The sequence below is a fragment of the Thunnus albacares genome, chromosome 8 (assembly GCF_914725855.1).
Source record: "Thunnus albacares chromosome 8, fThuAlb1.1, whole genome shotgun sequence".
In the NCBI taxonomy this organism is placed as follows: Eukaryota; Metazoa; Chordata; class Actinopteri; order Scombriformes; family Scombridae; genus Thunnus; species Thunnus albacares.
The window spans coordinates 26,341,279-26,361,797 of NC_058113.1; the positions used below are offsets into that span (position 1 = coordinate 26,341,279).

The 20,519-nt window shown below is 36.6% G+C and overlaps 1 protein-coding gene across 1 annotated transcript; it reads right to left on the reverse strand.

Moving 5' to 3' along the window:
* Positions 1–1,788: 1,788 nt before the first annotated feature.
* Positions 1,789–12,931, reverse strand: LOC122987448 (lysosomal thioesterase PPT2-A-like). The gene is made up of 8 exons (XM_044359345.1): positions 12,701–12,931; positions 11,721–11,874; positions 4,907–5,002; positions 4,593–4,700; positions 4,370–4,453; positions 4,165–4,249; positions 3,378–3,432; positions 1,789–3,220 (listed from the first exon to the last, which is right to left on the reverse strand). The coding sequence occupies exons 1-8, from the start codon at positions 12,851–12,853 to the stop codon at positions 3,077–3,079; spliced, it is 879 nt and encodes a 292-aa protein (XP_044215280.1). The 5' UTR covers positions 12,854–12,931; the 3' UTR covers positions 1,789–3,076.
* Between the last annotated feature and the right edge of the window lie 7,588 nt (positions 12,932–20,519).

Here is a 20,519-nt window from a genome sequence, read left to right on the forward strand (position 1 = left end):
ATCATTTTAATGTTGCCAAGGTACAGCTAAGTTTAACAAGTTTGTCTAATCTATAACAATGCATATTTTATAAACTAATCATTTTACACATTAAATATTTATATGAAAAGTAGCTGGTAAGTAGCCTATAGCAGTGACATATATGTATGGAGTAAAAAGTACAATATTTCCCTCTGAAATGTAGTGAAGTAGAAGCACAAAGTAGCATAAAAATGAAATACTCAAACAAAGTACAGGTACCTCAAAATTGTAATTAAGAACAATACTCGAGTAAGTGTATTTTCCACCACTGGGAACAGAGGAAATAACCTCCATGTAGCCTAAAGATCCATATTAGTGATTAAATTAAATTGTCTATATGTGGCTGTTTGTGTGTGTGTGTGAGACCCAGTAGGGAGTTGGAATTGGTTTACAGGAACCATAGATAAGGATGCAGCATTTCTGATGTCCCCAATTGCAGTCATAATGCCAATTTACACAAGCATTGTGTAAAATACTGAACGTTTGTTGAGTAAAGCAAAACAGAAAATGTTTATATTCTCCTCTCTTTTTGAATACGTTGTCATTTATGAACAATAACTGTTTACTACTGATAATGATACAAAACCATTCAACATGTTTTGTTTCTTTTCCTACACAACTAATTTGCCAAAAAATCTGAACCAAATTTGGATAAGAATCGAAATCGAGTCTTAAAAAGTGACATTTCTGATTACATAAATTCCCTTTTTCCTATTAACTCAGAATCCATAAGTTAACTCCTCTGACTAAGTTCATTAAAAATTAATTGGTCTTATTGATTGACCACACAGCCTTCAGTATTTGATCTAATCATGTGTAAAGGACAAAAGAGTACATGTGCACACGGTCAGGGGCCAAATGAAAATATATATAGGCCTATCTATATGTCAGGACAAGCTACATAAACACTGTACACTCAACAATGACACTGGGATAGACATTGATCAGTCTAAAATTGTTAAAAGATATTCCAGATTATTAATAAAATGATTAAGGGCAAACTTGCAGTCAACCACAGTGATTAAATATTGAGGATTTAACATAACAAAAGAAACATCTGTATGAGCTAATATTATATTCCTGCAATAAATACTAACTCCATTTTCACTGAGACTTCTACTTTAGTTTGTTTGTCGGTCAATTTTAAGGCTGTACTTTGTGGTACTGTTGTAGTGGACTGCATTATATTCGAAGATGCTTCTAATTTTGTGTCCATTTAACTAAATGGAGGAACAAAACCTCACAACAATGGAGACAGCAGTCTGATACAGCAGCAACACAACATCAAAAAACCTGAATTAACATATTTGACAATGTCATCAACAATTCGAAAGTTTTCTAAAGGAAGGAATAATAGGACTGCTGTATAACACCACAGTACAATGTAGTTTCTATTTTGTGGTCAGTTTGTTTTTTTGTACTTTTCTTTGTTTCTATTGTGTGTTTGTCTCCTTTCTTTTGTTTTGTTTTCTTCTGTGTGCTGTAACATAACATTGGATCACCTGTGTTGTGTGTAAAATACCATATAAATAAAGTTGAGTTGAGTATATCCAGGGTTAACATGGTCGTTTTATAATAGCTGAGTCATCTAATATCACTGTTACACACCAACATTTCACAGTACTGCGATTAGCACACGAAAGATAAATTAAACAATGAAAAAATTCACATATTTCTGATAATGCCTTTGAAACAACTTGATCTCTATCATACTCTCTCTATATAAAAAAAACAATAAAACAAAGTAAAATAACCAAACATTCAATTGATGCTGTAGCAATTTAATAGAGAAGCAAGAATAGATACAAGATAAGTACAACATTTCAGATATTCCAAAATTATTCTTCTCCAACAAATCTGATAAAGCAGAAAAATAAACAAATCTGTGATGCAGTTGTGAATTTACCCTTTAAAATACTTCAAAGTACCTTATTCTCCATACCAGAGGGCAGTGATTGATTGGTCATCGTTCATGTGTTGCCATGGCACAGACATTTATTAGAATAAATTTCATTAGACACTTGAAGGCTGCTATTTCTTGTAATATTAGGAACCATTTGAGAATATTCCTATAGATCATTTTTAAAAGTGGCCTTGCAGCAAAAACAGGACAATTTTCACTTTATTTACACAAAATGTATAATTGAAAAAATATTCATGCTAATGGGACTTAATGTCTTTTGTTTTAGTTTTAACTTTAAATGTTATAAATTCTGTTTAGACAGATGTGTACCTGATCCTAGAACTTCCATTTTAGGAAGATCACAATATTTGATCAATTCAGTTACTGCTACAATTTGGCATGGTTATGGTAAAAAGGCACATTTTACAGGCATAAAACAAAGATGCACTCTTACTATTTAAACACTGGATAAATTAAATTAAGGTGTACTTCATAAGCAAAGAATCCAATATTGTGTAGCAAGAAAAGTAATATTATTAAAATATTAAGATATGGAAACCCTTTTTGACATATCTGTCCCATCATCATGAAGAAAAAAAAAACAATGGATGCTGCTATTGTAATAATATGACAATACATGGAATATAATAATATGGTAGATATGGCATAGTAATATATCATCATTATGATGACTTTTTCATGGGAGGTGTCTTAAAGAAGGGAAACTGCAGATCTGGACTTGGGTCAGTCTGTCTTTTGTTTTGTGTGTAAATGGGTCCTGCATGTGGTTACTGTCTTGTATAGAAATTCATATAAAGAAAATATATTGAAAAGAGGGAATTAGGGGTGGCATGCTGGTGGAAGACGGTGCCAGCTGGGCCCTTTTTGTGTGGAGTTTGTTCTGTGTGTAATTGTATGTACTGTATAGGTGTAAATCTGAGTGTGAATGGTTTTCTGTCTGTATGTGTCAGTCTGTCAGCTCTGTGACAGACCATACCTGAGCTTTGATAGGCTCCAGCCCCCTGTGACCCTGAAAAAAGATAAGCGAGTATAGATAATAATGGAAATAAATGATAGCCTTTTTCTTGTCTTTCTAAAATCATTGCTCATGCTTTGCACAAGCATTCAGTACCCTCTGTGGGTGTATTGTTTTCAAGTGAGCCATTTCTTTATGCACCTCCTGAACACTTCGGAGCTGGAGTACCAGTCAGAGTGCTCCACGCCAGGTAGAACACAAGTCGACACACCTCCACGAGCGTTCAGCGTCTTCAGTCCAAACGTATCCTCCTTGTAAAACTTTCAAAGAGAGAGAAGAGAGAGATGTAGTTGGATGGAGGGTCTTGACAGAATAAAGTAAAACTAAAGATCAGTTTTCAGCTAATACAATTTACCAAAGGAGTAGGTTGGACAGAGTTGTAAAGAAACATGTACATTATGCTAGTTTCCAACTTACCTGCTCGTCCATCATTTGCACAACATGTTCTCTGCTGTCATAGAATCCAAACAGGCTGTGTAGGAAAGAGGAAATAGTCAGGAACAGGATCGAAACCTCTGTTGCTATTTGACCACAAAGACGTCACTTGACACTCTTTCTGAATGCTCAGTTTTAGAATTGATTGTATTGATACCTCACTTCACTGTCTTACACCTGAGTATCTATCTAAGCTGATTCAAGAAACGTCCTGGTCTGTATTTCTCTTTTTCTGTCTTTAAACTGGCACATATTGGGGTTAGTTTGAGAGGTGAATATGTTTTTAGTTCAACCTTTAAACCTGAAAAACAGTTTCAGGTTTGATCGGCTTTGCAGAAAAACTCTTTCACTCATTACATTTTGGCAGGTTTCTGAAATGTGTGGACAGTAAGAGACATATGAAGACCAACTTAGAGCACCAAACTCCTCCAAAAATTCTTTCATTTTTACGTTGCATGATTTAGTTGTGACACAGTTTTATAATTTTATATCTTATTCCTACATTAATCATATTCCATCCTACTGGTTTTATGCAATTTGACCTCAAAAAAAGCAACAATGTTGAACAATGTTTATTTTTCCCTAATTCTTCTCTTCATAGGACCAGCTGTGATATTATTGTTAAAAGAAAACCATATAAAATATGTGGAACATAAGATAAGAAGGCTGTAATATGATTAATTTGGCTCACAGTATTTAACACAGACACAGTCAAATAAAAGAGACTCAGCAGTATTCAATGATTGTAAAACTTTGATGAGATTTAAACCTGGACTGCCACGGTGTGATGACGCCATCATCTGGTCCTCCAATCAGCACAAGTTTCTTGATGCGCAGGAAGTTTTTTCTCCATGCTGAGGAAGTGAAATTGAGAAATGCATGTTTTTTTTTATTCTGTTACAATATGTCCACAAGTATAGTACTTATAGTATAGTACAGTTCATAATGCCCATGACAGGAACTTATTCCATTACCTTTCATGTCCTTGTGAGGTTTGTCACCATCGAGCTGTGGCAGAAAGATGTTCTTCTGGAAGTAGCGGGACCTTTGGTGAGGATCTGTAGAGAAAAGATAAATATATATCTGTTGCAGTGTCTTTTCAAGGGGCAGTGTAATGTCATGTGCAGGCTATCCTCAGTTAAAGGTAAATGTTTTCAGCTTTTGAACACAGTGAATACCCCCTTCCCTTATTCTCACCGTTCCAGAAGTTGCAGATAGACAGTTTCTGTCCCAATCTGGTGTAGCAAATGTGAAACACTATCTTCCTTAACATGCGAGGAAATACCTGCTTCAGGTAGCCTGTGACTGTGGAGTGAGACGGTTAGAAAAAGAGTTTTTACAGTTATATTCTGCATGTTATTATCAATCACAAATCAATACAATTTGTTTATATTTTTAAAGTTCTGGTGACTCAGCTGAGAGTCCTTAATTCAACATCCCTATGGAGGACATTTTGGTCAGGGGTAACTGGGATTTCGTCATATTTTTGACATGAAATGAAGTTCACTGACTTCCATATTGCCCAGCCTGTGGTGATGCCAGCGAGATGAAAGTGTGCACGTTGTGGTACGGAGTCCTGGAGAGAAGTGCACGACAAATTAGACCACCTGAGAAAAAAAATAAGAGGACATAAGATTCACAAGATCAAGAGAGTTCCAACAAACAAATATATATGATCTGATGCAGTGATCCTTTCTATTGTTTAATCTCTGTGTAGTCCTGTGTTTATGCTAAGGTAGTGGTTCTCAAGGTGGTTTCCGGGGACCCTCAGGGGTCCTTTAGGGGGGTTCCAGTGGGTCCCTAGCAAAAAGGTGAATAATTTATTTTTACTACAATTCCATCCATAAGTAACATTATGACAAATGTATGAGGATTTTGGTCATGGGTTTCACACACTCTCTGTCATAAAACATCTAAAAGCAAAAATCTTATCAGATGGGGGACCCTGGGAAAAAAACTCCTCTCAAATCTGGGTCTGTGGTCTAATTTGTGTCAGTTTAGGGGTCCATGATGTGAAAAAGTTTGAGAACCACTTTGCTAAGGGTAGAGAAGATGCAGTATGGCTTAGTGGTTACTGAATGGGCACCTCCCACTGCATATGTTGCAACAAACACAGCAAGTTATAACAAGACTATTAAGTCTATACAGCCACACAAATTAATGGCTCTGTGAGGCTGCAGGCAAAACAATGCTAGGAGCAAAGTGGTAACGTGCTCACAATGACAATGCTAACATGCTAACGTTAAGCAGGTATGTTTACAGTGTAGTTTGTTGTTAGTATGCTATAATTTGCGAATTAACACTAAAAAAGTAGACTACAGCTGATATTGATTGTAATGTCATTAGTTGTGTTAGTAAAACATCAGGTTACCACCAAAGTTATTACAATTGCTCGTGTGAGGAATGTAAATATCTGTAGCAAATTTCACGGCAACACCCAAGACATTTCACTCAAAACCATAAATGTAAACCTCATGGTGGTACTAGAGGAAAACTCCCCATCATTAGGATATTACATCCTCTGGGAACCACAGATGTCTGTGCTAAAATGTGTGCCAATGCATCAAGTAGGTGAGATGTTGAGATATTTCACAAGATAAGTGAAAACTTTGAGGTTAAGTCAAGAGATCACTTAAGTCAGTAGGATTCATTCACCGGGAACCATGGATGTCTGTGCAAAATTTAATCCACAGTGGTGAAAAGTAACTACAAGTACTGTGCTCAAGTAAAATTTTGAGGTACTTGTACTTCTACTATACTTCTACTGTTTGAGTGTAGTAAATCTTACTTGAGTATTTCAATTTGATACTACTTTATAGCCTACTAACAGTCCACTACATTTCAGAGGGGAATATTGTACATTCTACTCCATCACATTTATCTGACAGCTTTAGTTACTTTTCAGATGAAGATTTGACACAATGGATAATAAAACAAGCTTTTAAAATACGACACATTGTTAAAGATGAATTAAGATATTAAGTTGGCCAAACATAAGCAGTGGTTTCCGAGCTGAGAGCCCCAAAAGAGAAACTCTAAGAAGAAAGACTTTAAGGTGTTAAGTACCCGGCAATCTTCTTAAAGGTAACTTTCTTTAAAGGCTCGTTCTTGGTTTTTGTTATTAGCGAGATGCAATTGTGATTTAATGTTTTTACGTTTTAATCTTTGTAAACTCGCGAGCAGCTCGTGTATTAGCGTTGTGAAGATGTAAGTGAGTTATTATTATGCTATAGCCTATAAAGTTATTTATAAGACACAAAGAGATTTGTACCTTGTTTAGATTTGTTTTGTTTTTTTTAAAGCTGGCAGAGAATGTGTCACAGTCACCCATTTAGCCGGCAGCCTGCACTTGTGCACACTGAAAAATACGTTGGTGGATTTTGGGAGACAAAACATCACTTTTTGTCCATTGGGACACTGTCCATGGTGTTGAAAGGTGCGCTCGGTAGGTGTGCTAAGAGCTGAAACAATTGTTCTTGATCCTGATAAAAACGCCTATGGTGCATGCATAAGCGCATACATGCGGCACACTCAAGGGTCCCAGTTCGGGGGTTTGAAAATATGGTTACCCTGACGTAAAATTGACTCCAGTTTCCTATTTAATGTCTTTTTTTAAAATTAACAATACTTAGGGTCTATTTCTTGTTTATGGTATCTCATGTTTTTGTGATGCGTAATCCCTATCATTAGGTGTGCTGGCACTGAATGTGCAAAGCAAAATAAAAATAAATAAATAAGGCCTAAATAAATAAAAGTCCTAAAAGGATCACAACAGTAGCTAATGGCCTCCTTTGCAGTGCTGAGGACTTATGAATAAAAATGCCAGTCTCCTGTCCACTCCTCCCCTTCTCTCCCTTCTTTCTCCTACTTGATTGTTATCTGAAATAAAATGCACTGAAATATATCCTCTGTGGACCCATTGGTTTTAATGTTTTAGACAGACTTTATTACTAACATTTTTCATTGTATAAAATTTGATATTTATGTTGTTTTTTAAAAAAGTAGTTATAATGTCAGAATAAATAATTAGTAACAAATTACGCAGCTGAGTAATATAAACTCAATCAATCAAACCTTATTTATATGGCATCTTTCATACAGGTTAGTGCAATTCGAAATGCTTTACAGATGACTGACAAGTTGATAATAAGAGAGGACAAATGTGAACAGTGCAAACGATTGGGACTAACATAATAGACTAATACTGAGACTAATGCATACATGGAAAAAAGAATAAGAAGGATTAATCATATCATAAAATAAATGATTAAATAAAATAAATAATTATGATAAAATATTCAAATCATAGTGAATTACAGAGCTGATAAGAATCACTCGTTAATCTTTATCCAGTCTTCAGAGTAAAACTTTATTCTTTATGTGTCATCATATGTCAGTTGCTTACAGAAAGCAGAATAAAAATGGAAAGACCAATAAAACACCAATAAAGGCGTTTGTGTAATTTCAGAGTAGTTTATATAGCTGTACTTTTAGCACATAAAATGTCCAAAATATTAGAACATAAATGGGTTTCGCCCATTCGCCAGTTTCGCCACTGGATGGCATTCCAGTTAACAAAACATTTTAAATAACTGCACACCTAAAATTTCTTCAGAAATTTCTTCAGAAATTTTACCTTTTGTCGTTGAATTCGTTGTCCAATGCTATTTTCACAGTTTCACAATGTAGCCTATGCCTTTTTTACAGTAGAAAACTCACAGGTGTAAATAATGAAATGAATGATGACTGAATCCCATTTTTCTGCTTTGGTAATGTTATTAGTAACACCTGTGCTTTTTCTGCAATGACAAGTCAAAATGTCCGCTGTTAAAAATGCCTATTGGAGGAGATAGTATTTGAATGACATAAATATCCTAAAGATATGTTTTTGCCACTTAAGAATTTCCAAATCTGTACACAGCTGTACATCCAACCTGAAGTTAAAAGTTTGACATTCCTGTTTGTAAATGTGTTTTCATAAGAACATAAACTGTGGGCTACCATGTGAAAATGGCACATATCTTGGTATTTTGAAAATGCGGAAGAGGAAGTTACAGAGATATTATCTCTCAACTTTAATGTGTGAACTGTATGTATACTGCAATAGTGTGTGCGTCAGTGTTATTGTATGTGTGGGATAAATATTTACATTCAGTTCATGTGTTCAACTACGTGCATTCAGTCTGTGAATTAACGTTTGGTCACATTTTTATGTTCAGTTCTGTACTGCTGTGAGTTTGCATAAATGAGCGGGAGAGACCTTGTCAAAGTAAAACAAAATAGATGCCATTTGCACTGCACAGTTTCTGCACTGTATATATTGCAAGATGTACTTATTTTGTTAAGTTGACCTTCAACCACTGGCGCTGAAACTAGGGGGGCCATGGGGCCATTGGCCCCCCTCACTTTACCGTCCTTCCACATTATTTTTAAGTCACGAATCACTGTAAATCCTCAAATAAATTGCAACTCTTAGGGTAACAAGTGCTCTCTGTTTGAGTTCATGTCATCAGCAACAGTGAACACAACAGCTGGTAGCGCGGTGCCAAAGCTTTGGGTCCGGGGCGCCACTGCTTCAGCCCTGAATGGTTTTAGCCGAGCCGCACATTTTTCTGCTCCCCAAAAGTGGTGTTTTAATGTAACAGAGTGGAGGGGGAGAAAAATGGTGATGTACATAACAAGGCGCATACAGGCCATGGATGTATTACAGGCTGTAAAGTTGCTGTTTACAGTGAGTGGAGCGGTTTCCAGTGTTTCAGGCTTTTCTCCACATTTCAGCGCACAGCGCCTCAAATTGCATGTCTTTAATTAGCAGAGGGGCGCACACACAGAGCTCTCCACAATCACCAAGCTACTTTCATGCATTTCGCTTCTTTTACTTCTCTAGTTTTTCGCATCTACAACATAATCTACTGAAATGTCCACCAGACTACTCTACAGCTATTATTGTGACTCAGGCAGGTCTTAAACGTGTCAGATTAATTTCTGAATTTTACATTAATGTTGTTCAGGTGTCACTGAATGTTTCCGGGATTTCGCAGAAACATCAGTACTGCTGTTCTGTTTGTTGTCCACAGCTGCTGTGCGTCAGATTCTTTCATTTGACTTTACTAAATACCTGCAGCGTCACACAGCAGCTGAAACTATAAGTATGCCTTTAAATTGGGAGAGTGATGTGCGCATTTACTCAGGTGCAGCGGTAACTTCATTAAAAGGATCGGTCAGGATCTGACGGTAATTAATGTTTTGTGTTCTGCTACACATCTACACCACTGACTGTATATAAAGAGGTCAGCTGTTACACACAGATTCCAGGTTTATACGGTGGAATTGTTTGTAATAAAACAGCCCTTATGGATCGCCCTTGCTGAAAACAGTCCTGTTTAAAACAATAAGGTGCTGCGTTGGTGCGGGGGCGTTGTTTTAAGTGTGGTTGAGACAATGAAATATGATTCAGCAGTCCGATTGGAGTAACAGATTATTGCATTTAAAGGTTGATCAAAACGTTATCTGAGTCTGAGAGAGAGTCTCTGACAGACTGACTGACACACCTTTTCTCATTCACCATATCCTCTCTTTTTATGCATGAAGTAACAGTTAACATTTCTCAACTATCTAAACCTTATGGGTCAGGACTTCTCTTGGGTCACTTGATATTCAAATTAATGATAGATGAGCTGCATTTATCTAGTGCTTTTATCCAAAGTAATTATTATCTTAATTTAGAGCATTGTTTTGTAGAACTTCTTCCAACTTGCACCATGTGCAAAAGCTCCTATCTGCAAAATGATCCAGGAAAAGTGGGGAAAACCTCCTATCTGCACTTTGCGAGGCACTAATACCTAGTCGGTATACACATAATATATTATGTATTGGGTATCCTTAACAAATAGCATTCTGCAAGAAAACAACAAGTTTTTTTTAGTTTTCTCAAAAAAGTGCATTTTTCAGATAGGAGGTTTTGCTCTTTGGCCATCGATATAAGAGTTAATATCTTACACTGTACTGTAACTTTTACTCTCCTGTTTTATCTGTCTTACTCTATTTTAGCTTCTTTTTATTCCAAATTTAACACTTTTTAATTGTATTTAAATGTCTCTTGAATCCTTTGCCTTGTGTTGCTTTTATATTCTGTATTGATGCCTTTTATACTCTTTGTAAAGCACTTTGAATTGCCTTGTTGTTGAAATGTGCTATACAAGTAAACTTGCCTTGCCTTTTGTAGTTGAATATGTTGTCTGATACTATTTTCACAGTTTCACAATGTATGTAACTTATTTCACAATTCAAAATTTCAAAATTTGTATAGAGATGTAAATTCAACCTGGAAGTTGAAAGTTTGACAGGCCTGTTTGTAAATGTATTTTCATAAGAACATAAGCTGTGGGCACCTATCATGTTAAAAATGTGGAAGTGGAAGTTGAAGGCGTGTTGTGCAAAGATATTGGATGCTGTGAGTGTGTGTGTGTGTGTGTGTGTGTGTGTGTGTGTGTGTGTGTGTGTTAGTATTATTGTATGTCTGGGTTAAATATTTGCATTCAGTTCATTTGCCTCTTGTTCACCCATTCACTGACACACCGATAACAGCAAGCTACCATACAAAGCACTGGTCTAACCAGCAACTGGGGTTCAGTGTGATGGATCGAACCACCAACCCCACAATTAGAGGACAAGTCGCTCTACTTGCTGAGCTGCAGTGGCAAATTTACATGTGTTTGATATATTTTTACTTAAAAATTAATGCAACAAGTATGAAACACATTATTTTTATTGAATTCATTTTGGGCTATGATAGAAAAGTATTCCACACTTGAACTCTTAGTTTTTAGAGTGACTTTTTGACACTGAGGGAACACATACAACCCAAAAACTACTGTCAGAGTTATAAAGAACTATGTTCAGCAAAAAGAGGAACAAGCAGTTCTGCAACAGATGATATGGCCCCCACAGAGTCTTGAGAATTGATGAGAATTGTTGACTCTAAATCAACAATTCCAGTATCCAATTGACCTGATCTGACCTACATGTCTTTGGAAATACTAGCTTACCCCAGTTGTTTTTGATATATTAGTTAATTTGCAGTAAATTGATAAAACACATCCTTATTTAGAAAATGCACTGTGTTGATGTTGTACTTAAGTAGTGCAAATTTTGTTCATTATTAGTTTTAATAGGAATTCAGCACTGTATGCTGGTCCTGGAGACTGTGACTTTGTTACATGCCTTTAAGTGTGTGTGTGTGTGTATGTGTGTGTGTGTGTGTGTGTGTATGTGTGTGTGTGTGTGTGTGTGTGAGAGAGAGAGAGAGATTGAGTGAGAAAAGACCTTGTGAATAGCACAGAAGATGGATGCCATTAGGAGCCTTTTGCATGATGGGATCAATGGCTTTCCTGAAGTCTTGGACCTGCCTCCACAATGGCCTCAGACTGTTTTCGTTGTTATACAGGCTAATCACTTTCACCTTAGTGCCTGGATGCGCCTGGGAATAAAATAAACATTAAAAAAGGAGCTGTGATTCAAAAGAAGGGACAGAGTGACAGAGGCATAGTAATAACTGATTAAATGAGCAAATTTAATCAGTTAGATTTCTATGGATCGTGTTCATGGATCGCTTGCTATCTCTCTCTCTCAGCCCAACCAGTCAAGGCAGATGACCGCCTACATAGAGTCCAGTTCTGTTCAAGCTTTTTTCTTGTTAAAGGGGAGTTTTTCCTTGCCACTGTCGCCAAGTCCTTGTTCATGGGGGAATGTTGGGTCTCTGTAAATTAAAGAGTACAGTCTAGACCTGCTCTATATGAAAAATGTCATGAGATAATTTCTGTTGCGATTTGGCTTTAGCTTTATGAATAAATTTGACTTGACAAATTATCAGCCTGATAATTGATAATGTTATCAGCCAACTCAATCATGTGGGCTTATATGATTCTCCCAAAATAATATCTAAAGGGTTTCTTTCTAAAATAAAATCTAACAAGTCTGCAAAAGAAAAAATGACAAAAGTACAAAAAGTACAGAAGTATTACCAGCTAAATTGACATAAAGTATTAAAAATGAAGTACTTGTTTTACAGAAAATTGGCCCATGTGACGGATATATTTCATCATCTGGATAAAAAATAAAAACCTCAAAAAGTTTGATTATTTTTTCAGATCTTTAACAGTTTTTTTTTGTATTTTATAAGCTTATCATATATCATTTAATCTAAATTTGCAATCCAAAAAAGTAACTGCATCTGTCAAATAAAGGTGTTGGAGTAAAAATTGCAACATTTCCCTCTGAATTGTAGTGGAGTTCAGATGTCCTACCTTGGTTATATACTGAACCAGCTTTTTGAATGGTTCAGGTCCCTGAAAAAGACCATGCACGATGACAACAGGTCTGTATGCGTCAATGCAAACCCCTGTCAACAGCAGCAGCAGCAGGGTTGGTGATCCTCGGATGACCTGCGGGCTCTTCATCTTTAAAGGTGAGACCTCTGGCCGAGCAGATGAAGGATCGAGATCGAGTTTGAGACTTTGCTCTTAGGTTCAGGTATTAAATAGTGTTGATGAGTAGTTATCGATCTCTTGCAACATGCCTGCCCACTTCCTTCCTCATCACTGCTGTTCTTGCTACTGTAGTAGTGTGCAGTTTTTTTTTTTTCATTTACAGAGATCAGTGAAGGCCACTGAAATGAAGGGTTCACAATTTTCAAGTCTGTTTTAAAACAATACTCAGGTGTCCAAATGAACATTGAAATAGGTTTTTCTTGCCATAATCGTTCCTGCTGTTCGTACTAACCACTGGAAGATCCCTTCATAACGCAATAAGTGATGGCCAAAATCCACAAGCCTCCATCTGTGCAAAAATGTATTTAAAAGTTTATCTGAAGCTAATATGAAGCTTCAGCCATCCAGATAAGTCAAATCAAGAAGATATCTTTCGCCATTACGGTCTTTTTAGTGCCAAAGTCTGTCTTTTGGTTAATATACTTCCATTGCAGCTCAACAGGGAAATACTGTCTAAGGAAACACAAAGAGGGAATTTGATGCTAAAAAGACAGTAAATGTGGCAAATATCCATGTGATATGACTCAGATATAAGTGTCTGATAAACCTTTAAATGCATTTTTGCACAAAATGACTGTGTGGACACACTGTGGATTTTGGCCCCCATCACTTACATTGAAAGCACATTTGAAGGGGATCTTTTAAAAGCCAGTAGTATGAACAGGAGGAATGATTACAGTGAGGAAAACCTCTATCGATATGCTTCCAATAGTCGATTGGTAATGTACTCATGTGTTAGTGCTTTTATTTACCTCATAATGTTTCTGTGCAATGTCTCTGAAATATCTGTCAGAGGAAACAAGGCCGACCCAATGCTTGTTGTTGTTCTCCAGGGATGGTTTGCACCAACTCTTCTTTACTAAGCCTGGTCCTAAATGCTAACACAGTCTTTGTTAAGACCAGTCTTTAGAATGGACTTTATGTTGGTTGCACCAACCAAACTTAAGCCTAGTCTTAACTACACCCGATCTTAGCAATGCGCATCCATGAGAATACCCATGCGACTATGGCTATTGCCTAGTAGTATGCATTGTTAGGACACATTGTTAACAATCTCCTGTTGTGTTGCTAATTTGTTGCTAATCATTTCTAATTTGCAGCAACATTATGGAGGATCAAAGAAAAAGAAAAGGCAATTTCACGAACACTGAGATAAGAAAATTAATAAAGCTGTACAGTCAGCACAAGAAAACACTGACTGCAGTCCAGCAAAATAACAAATAAGAAGAAGCAGTTGACTTGGAGAGAAATAATGGAGGCCATAAATGATTGCTTAGACTCGGGCAGCCTAGTTCAGAAAACGATGCATGGAAAAAGTGGAAAGACCTTCTGAGCAAGGCAAAGATTTTGACTTTACGCCTGCTCTTAACTGGGCTTAAGATTTACACCTGGTCTTAGCAAGAAGAAGGCTTAAACCTAGATGGTTTAACTGCCGTAACTATTAAGTCGGACTTAGAACACCAAGTTACGACCGACTTAGCTTAAAACCAGACGTGTGGCTGTTGGTGCAACCGGTTTAGATGACAGCAGTTGAGCTGAGCTCATTAAGCAGATTGACATCACCTGGACTCCTTCATCCTTCAACTCTACTGAGTTCTGCCCTAAGCGGGGCTCGAACTCACAACCTTTGGATCTAAAAGGAGTTCAGAAATGCCATGGGATTAGACCACTGAACTACTCACACATGTTATGTAATGTAGGAAAAAATGTCTTTAACAAGTATATCAATCCACATTTTAGGTAATAATGTTAAGGTAAGCTTGAGTGGAATTGAATTATGGTACAGAATAAAGATGTGAAGCAACTTTGTACATGACAGCAATATTATGAAGAGCACTACAGTGAGCAGGCATCAAACACACAACCTTGTCATCTAAGTTGAAGCTCATCAGAGAACAGTGTTCTAAACCACTGACCCAACAGACATTCCCAATAATGAAAGGAAAAAGTCTCCATTTTGATGAGGAAAATGTATTTGTCTCAAACTAGAGCTTGAAGCCCAGAGATTTGTACATCATTAGTGAAAGCAAGACTAGTTTAACATGAGAATGAATGATACATGTAAAATGTGTTTGAAGGAAGAGAGAGTCTGTAAGTTTAAGAAACTGGAGTGAGAGGAGACACATATCCTGCAGACTGTATTGCAGTCAATGAGAACATGACAGGGACTCTCTATCAATTAAGGTTCAGATCTCAAAAACTATAAGTCCTATGTGAAATGTATTTACATTTTGAGAGAGAGGAGGCTTGTGGCAACATACTGAGGCAAGATATGTGCTTGAGGAGTTTAAATTGTGGAAGTGACAGCAGTTTAGAAAAATGTTTCTGGTCAAAAATTATCTGTGCTCTCCACACTGCCTGATCACATGACACACTTGTGAGACCTGAAAAAATCTGAAACACCCCTGACTTTGGGCTTAAATTGCTGAAAAACTACAAAAGATATCACTAAACAATCTGATAACTTTGAAAGTTCAAAGTTTTGTGTACAGTTTGAATGGCGTCTGTACGATAAGGGACTTCCGAGCAGTTGAGTGTCAAAGTGACCAAGGTTTCAACTGAGTTGGACGGTTCGTCCCATAGACTGCCATTATAAATTTGTCTGTTTTACAAACATGAGGGTGTAGGTTCTATTCCACCCATTGCTGATTTTAATTTTGCTAGATTTTTCAATTCTCTTCAGCTTCCAGTTATGCAGTCTAAATCCACTTTGAGCAATCACACGCAATTTCTACAGAAATTGCATTTTCTAGTTGTATTTTAAAATCACTTAAGTGTTAAACTTTTGATCTATTAACCTCATAGACAATCATGTTTTAGTAGTTAAATTAGATGAGTAGTTGTATTGAAAGAATGTTTCTGAAGTAATAAGAATGTAAAGATATATTGTTTGAAGGATTTCAGTTTGAAGTTGTTTTTTTAACAATAGTCACATTGAATGTTTTTATATTACGAAGTAAGGGTCATGTTGAACTAATATTTAAATATGTTTTTGAACAAAATCTAATCACATATATGTTGCCTAACTTTATTTCCTTTCACTATAGTATTAAACTTTATTTCAGTTGATGGTTTGAGATGTGTAAATAGTTTGATAAAGTTGAATCAATGAAGGTTGTATGCTTAGACATCATGAAGTGTTAATATGAAGCTTAATGTTTGCTATGTTATTAGAACTGACTTATTATGAAACGCATGTAAACTGCTTAACTGTTTTTACTGTTTTAAGTATATGATATAAGCTGACAGGAAATGTTCAGACCTAGTGACTTTCAAATGATATTTTTGCATGTAAAAAGTAATTAGGCTTTCCCAAAAATTCCTTTATTTCAGAAGATGCATGCTGCAAACACCAGTCACACCTAAAGTCCCCGAAAACAAAGAAATAGCATATTCATCATTAATTCAGAAGACCTTTAGAACACACTCAAAACTCCTCCTGTTTTATCCTAACTTATAAAAACAAGCCTCAAAGAGATTCCTCTTTGAGCTGGCCTCCAAGAACTCTAGAAAACTCTTAAGATGTCTCTTTTATTTGTTTTTCAACCGAGTATGTACGTGTTTAATCCTTTATTGGAACAAGTTTAGTTTGTTTTTGTTTTATTTGTGACATTAAGTCTTGTATTTTCACGTACAGTAATTTAATTTTGAGGTAAATACATACAGTATTTCATTCTGAATTAAATAACACTGAAGATGGATGGATGTGTGTCTGTGTGTGGACTGTAATGCGTGACTGCTGTGTGAGACCAGGGTGATGAGAGTGGGTTTTAGGGAAGTTAGCCAAGATTGAAACATTCATACACAAATACACTCGAGTTCATACACATACTGGATACACAAACATATACACATGGTGCATGCATGCAAGTATTCCTCCTCTCTTATATATGGAGTAAAAAATAATAAATAAATATATACATAAATAAAGTAAAGCAATTAAAACAGTCGATTGATTCAGTTGAACACATAAAGGTGTGTATGTGTGTGAGTGTTTGTTTGTGTGTGTGTGTGTGTGTGTGTGTGTGTTGAGTGTGAGTTGGGGTAGGGGGAATGGAGTCAGTCTGTGTCAGAGGCATAGCACCCACCTGGTAGAGGTGTACAGGGCTGCATGATGGGACAGTTTCAGTGCTCTGAGGTGCAAAACCCAAAGAAGATGATTTATTTATTATTATTTTTGGTTGAGTGGTTGAAGCTGGGGCAACCCCCAGACCTCTTCCTGGTCAATGGAGGAAGGTGGCCACTTAGTGGGCAACCCCCAGACCCTCAGAAGGAGATCTGTCCAACCTGGTCAGCGTCCTTTTTCTTTTTTCTTTTTTTTCTTTTCCTCTTCCTTCCCTCTCCTTGGGAAGCCATCAGAATAACCCACCATGCAGCACCATCCACATATCAGGGCGGCCGCAGCCAAGGACATCTCCATGTACAGAGGGACAAGAAACACAGGAGAACATACAGGGTTGGGGGTTTGGAGTTATGGGGGTGGGGTTTAAGTGGATTCAATGAGTGAGTGTGTGTGTCAATTAAGGGAGTCCTGAAGTTTGTTCCACCCATGAGGAACATAGTAGGTGAATGCAGTTTTCCCCAGTACTGTATTCACATGAGGGATATCAAAGGTGATGCATTCTTGTGAGCTAGTGTTGTATCCCATATTAAGTTTTAAAAGTGATGGTCCCTTTAAATTGAACTCATTACTTTTTACCATCGAACAGTCAAATATAATTAAAGTGAATCTGCACTCTCATCTCTTCAGAGGAACTTGTGTGTCATCATGTTTTTAACACAGATTGGTCAACAGAGAAAGTGTAAATCAACAAAACAAAATAAGGGTGCAATTTCCCTGAAAATTACCCAGCCTACTATAGTGTGTGTGTGTGTGTGTGTGTGTGTGTGTTCACCTTTTTCTTTGTACAGTATACACAGAAGAACAGTCCAGTTAGAAATTGTCAATATATACAGAGACTACTACTCTTGCTCATGGACTCGTCTCCTCTGTCGAGCTGTGACGTTTAGCTCATGAACATCTAGGACTTATGGGAAATGAAGTTCATTAAAGGCCACTAAAATACATAAATACTGAATAAACAAAGATATTAGATTGTTTTTCAGAAAACTCTCACCCTTATCAAAACATAGTAAGTGTGCCACACAACATAGTGTTGAGGAAGGTTCTGGACTGGACTTTTAGTAACTAGTGCAGTGCCTGTTTGTAAGGGGCGTATTGCTTAGAAGACAGAGTCACTGCAAATCAATACAAAGTTGTTCTGAGTGATCACTGAATGGTTTGATGAGTATGAAATGATGGCAATCATATGCTATGGCCTTCGCAGTCACCAGATTTCAACCCAATTGAACACCTATGGGAGATTTTGGATGGCTTATTAGACAGCGCTCTCCACCACCATCATCAAAAACGCCAAATGAGGGAATATCTTTTTGAAGAGTGCTTTTCATCCCTCCAGAAGAGTTCCAGAGAATTGTGGAATCAATGCCAAGGCTGAGGATAATCATCATACGATAAAGGTGATGACTCAGAACAACTTTGTATTGATTTGCAGTGACCCTTCCCTCTGAGGGGACAAGTGGACCCAAACCATGCCAGCAAAATGCCCCCCACAGCATAACAGAGCCACCAGATCCCCTCACTATGGGGGCATTCAGACCTGTACCAGGTTTTCCTTTAATTTGTCACCCATCTTTACATACATACAGACTGACAGACAGACAGAGATTCCTTGCTTTATATAGAGAGAAGATGGTGTGGTGTCTTACAGTTCCCCCACTCGGCAGTAGTTCACTTCCAGAGAGCTTCAGCTGTTGATGACAATTAATTAACACACTTGGAGGCATTAGAAAACAGGTTACACAACAACAACTTTTATGATCAGAGTCGATATCTTGATAGTGCTTGAAGTGAATCATATAAAGGATAACTAGTATAAAGCAAGGCTAAATACTGGATACTACTCTAACTGAAATGGTTATCTGGATTATTATGGCCACCTTACTAGTCTTACACAAACTCTAGAATAGCAGGGTTTTTTATCAAAGTCAACAACAAAGCAATAACAGCTTGTTATTTTTAATCAATCATACTATACTAACATACATAAACTAATCGTTTTACACATGAAATATTTATCTGAAAAGTAGCTGGTAAGTAGCCTTTAGCTGTGAAATATATGTCATGAGTAAAAAGTACAATATTTCCCTCTGAAATGTAGTGAAGTAGAAGCACAAAGTAGCATAAAAAAGAAATACTCAAGCAAAGTACAAGTGCTTAAGTACACTACTCAAGTAAGTGTATTTTCCACCACTGGGAACAGAGGAAATAACCTCCATGTAGCCTAAAGATCCATATTAGTGGCAATAACTATTTGTGTGTGTGTGAGACCCAGTAGGGAATTGGAATTGGTTTACAGGAACCATAGATAAGGATGCATTTCTGATGTCCCCAATTGCAGTCATAATGCCGTGTCACAACTTCAACGTTGTGTAAAATGCTGAACGTTCAAGTTGAGCAAGGCAAGATAGAAAATGTTTATATTCTCCTCTTTTTTTGAATACCTTGTCATTTATGAACAACTACTGCTTACTGCTGATAATGATGCAAAAGCATTCAACATGTTTTGGTTTCTTTTCCTACACAACTAATTTGCCAAAAAATCTGAGTTGGATAAGAATTGAAATTGAGTCTTAAAAAGGGACATTTCTGATTACATAAATTCCCTTTTTCCTATTAACTCAGAATCCATAAGTTAACTCCTCTGAATAAGTTCATTAAAAATTAATTGGTCTTATTGATTGACCACACAGCCTTCAGTATTTGATCTAATCATGTGTAAAGGACAAAAGAGTACATGTGCACACTGTCAGGGGCCAAATGAAAATATCTATCGGTCTATCTATATCTCAGGACAAGTTACATAAACACTGTACACTCAACAATGACACTGGGATAGACACCGATCAGTCTAAAATTGTTAAAAGATATTTCAGACTATTACTAAAATGATTGAGGGCAAACTTGCATTTCTATTTTAATCTAACCTCCTGGTTTGTAGTCAACCACAGTGATTAAATATTGAGGATTTAACATAACAAAAGAAACATCTGTATGAGCTAATATTATATCCCTGCAATAAATACTAACTCCATTTTCACTGAGACTTCTACTTTAGTTTGTTTGTTGGTCAATTTTAAGGTTGTACTTTGTGGTACTGTTGTAGTGGACTGCATTATATTCAAAGATGCTTCTAATTTTGTGTTCATTTAACTAAATGGAACAAAACCTCACAACAATAGAGACTGCAGTCTGATACAGCAGCAACACAACAGTGTAAAAAAAAGCTGAATTAACATATTTGACCTTGTCATCAACAATTCAAAAGTTTCCTATAATAATTAATAAATAATTAATAGCACTGCTGTATAGCACTGCTGTATAGCAACTCCTGTACAATGTACAGGAGTTTTTTTTTTTTTTTTTTTTGAGGTCAGTCTGTTTTTTTGTACTTTTCTCTTTGCTTCTATTGTGTTTTTGTCTCCTTTCTTTTGTTTTGTTTTCTTCTGTGTGCTG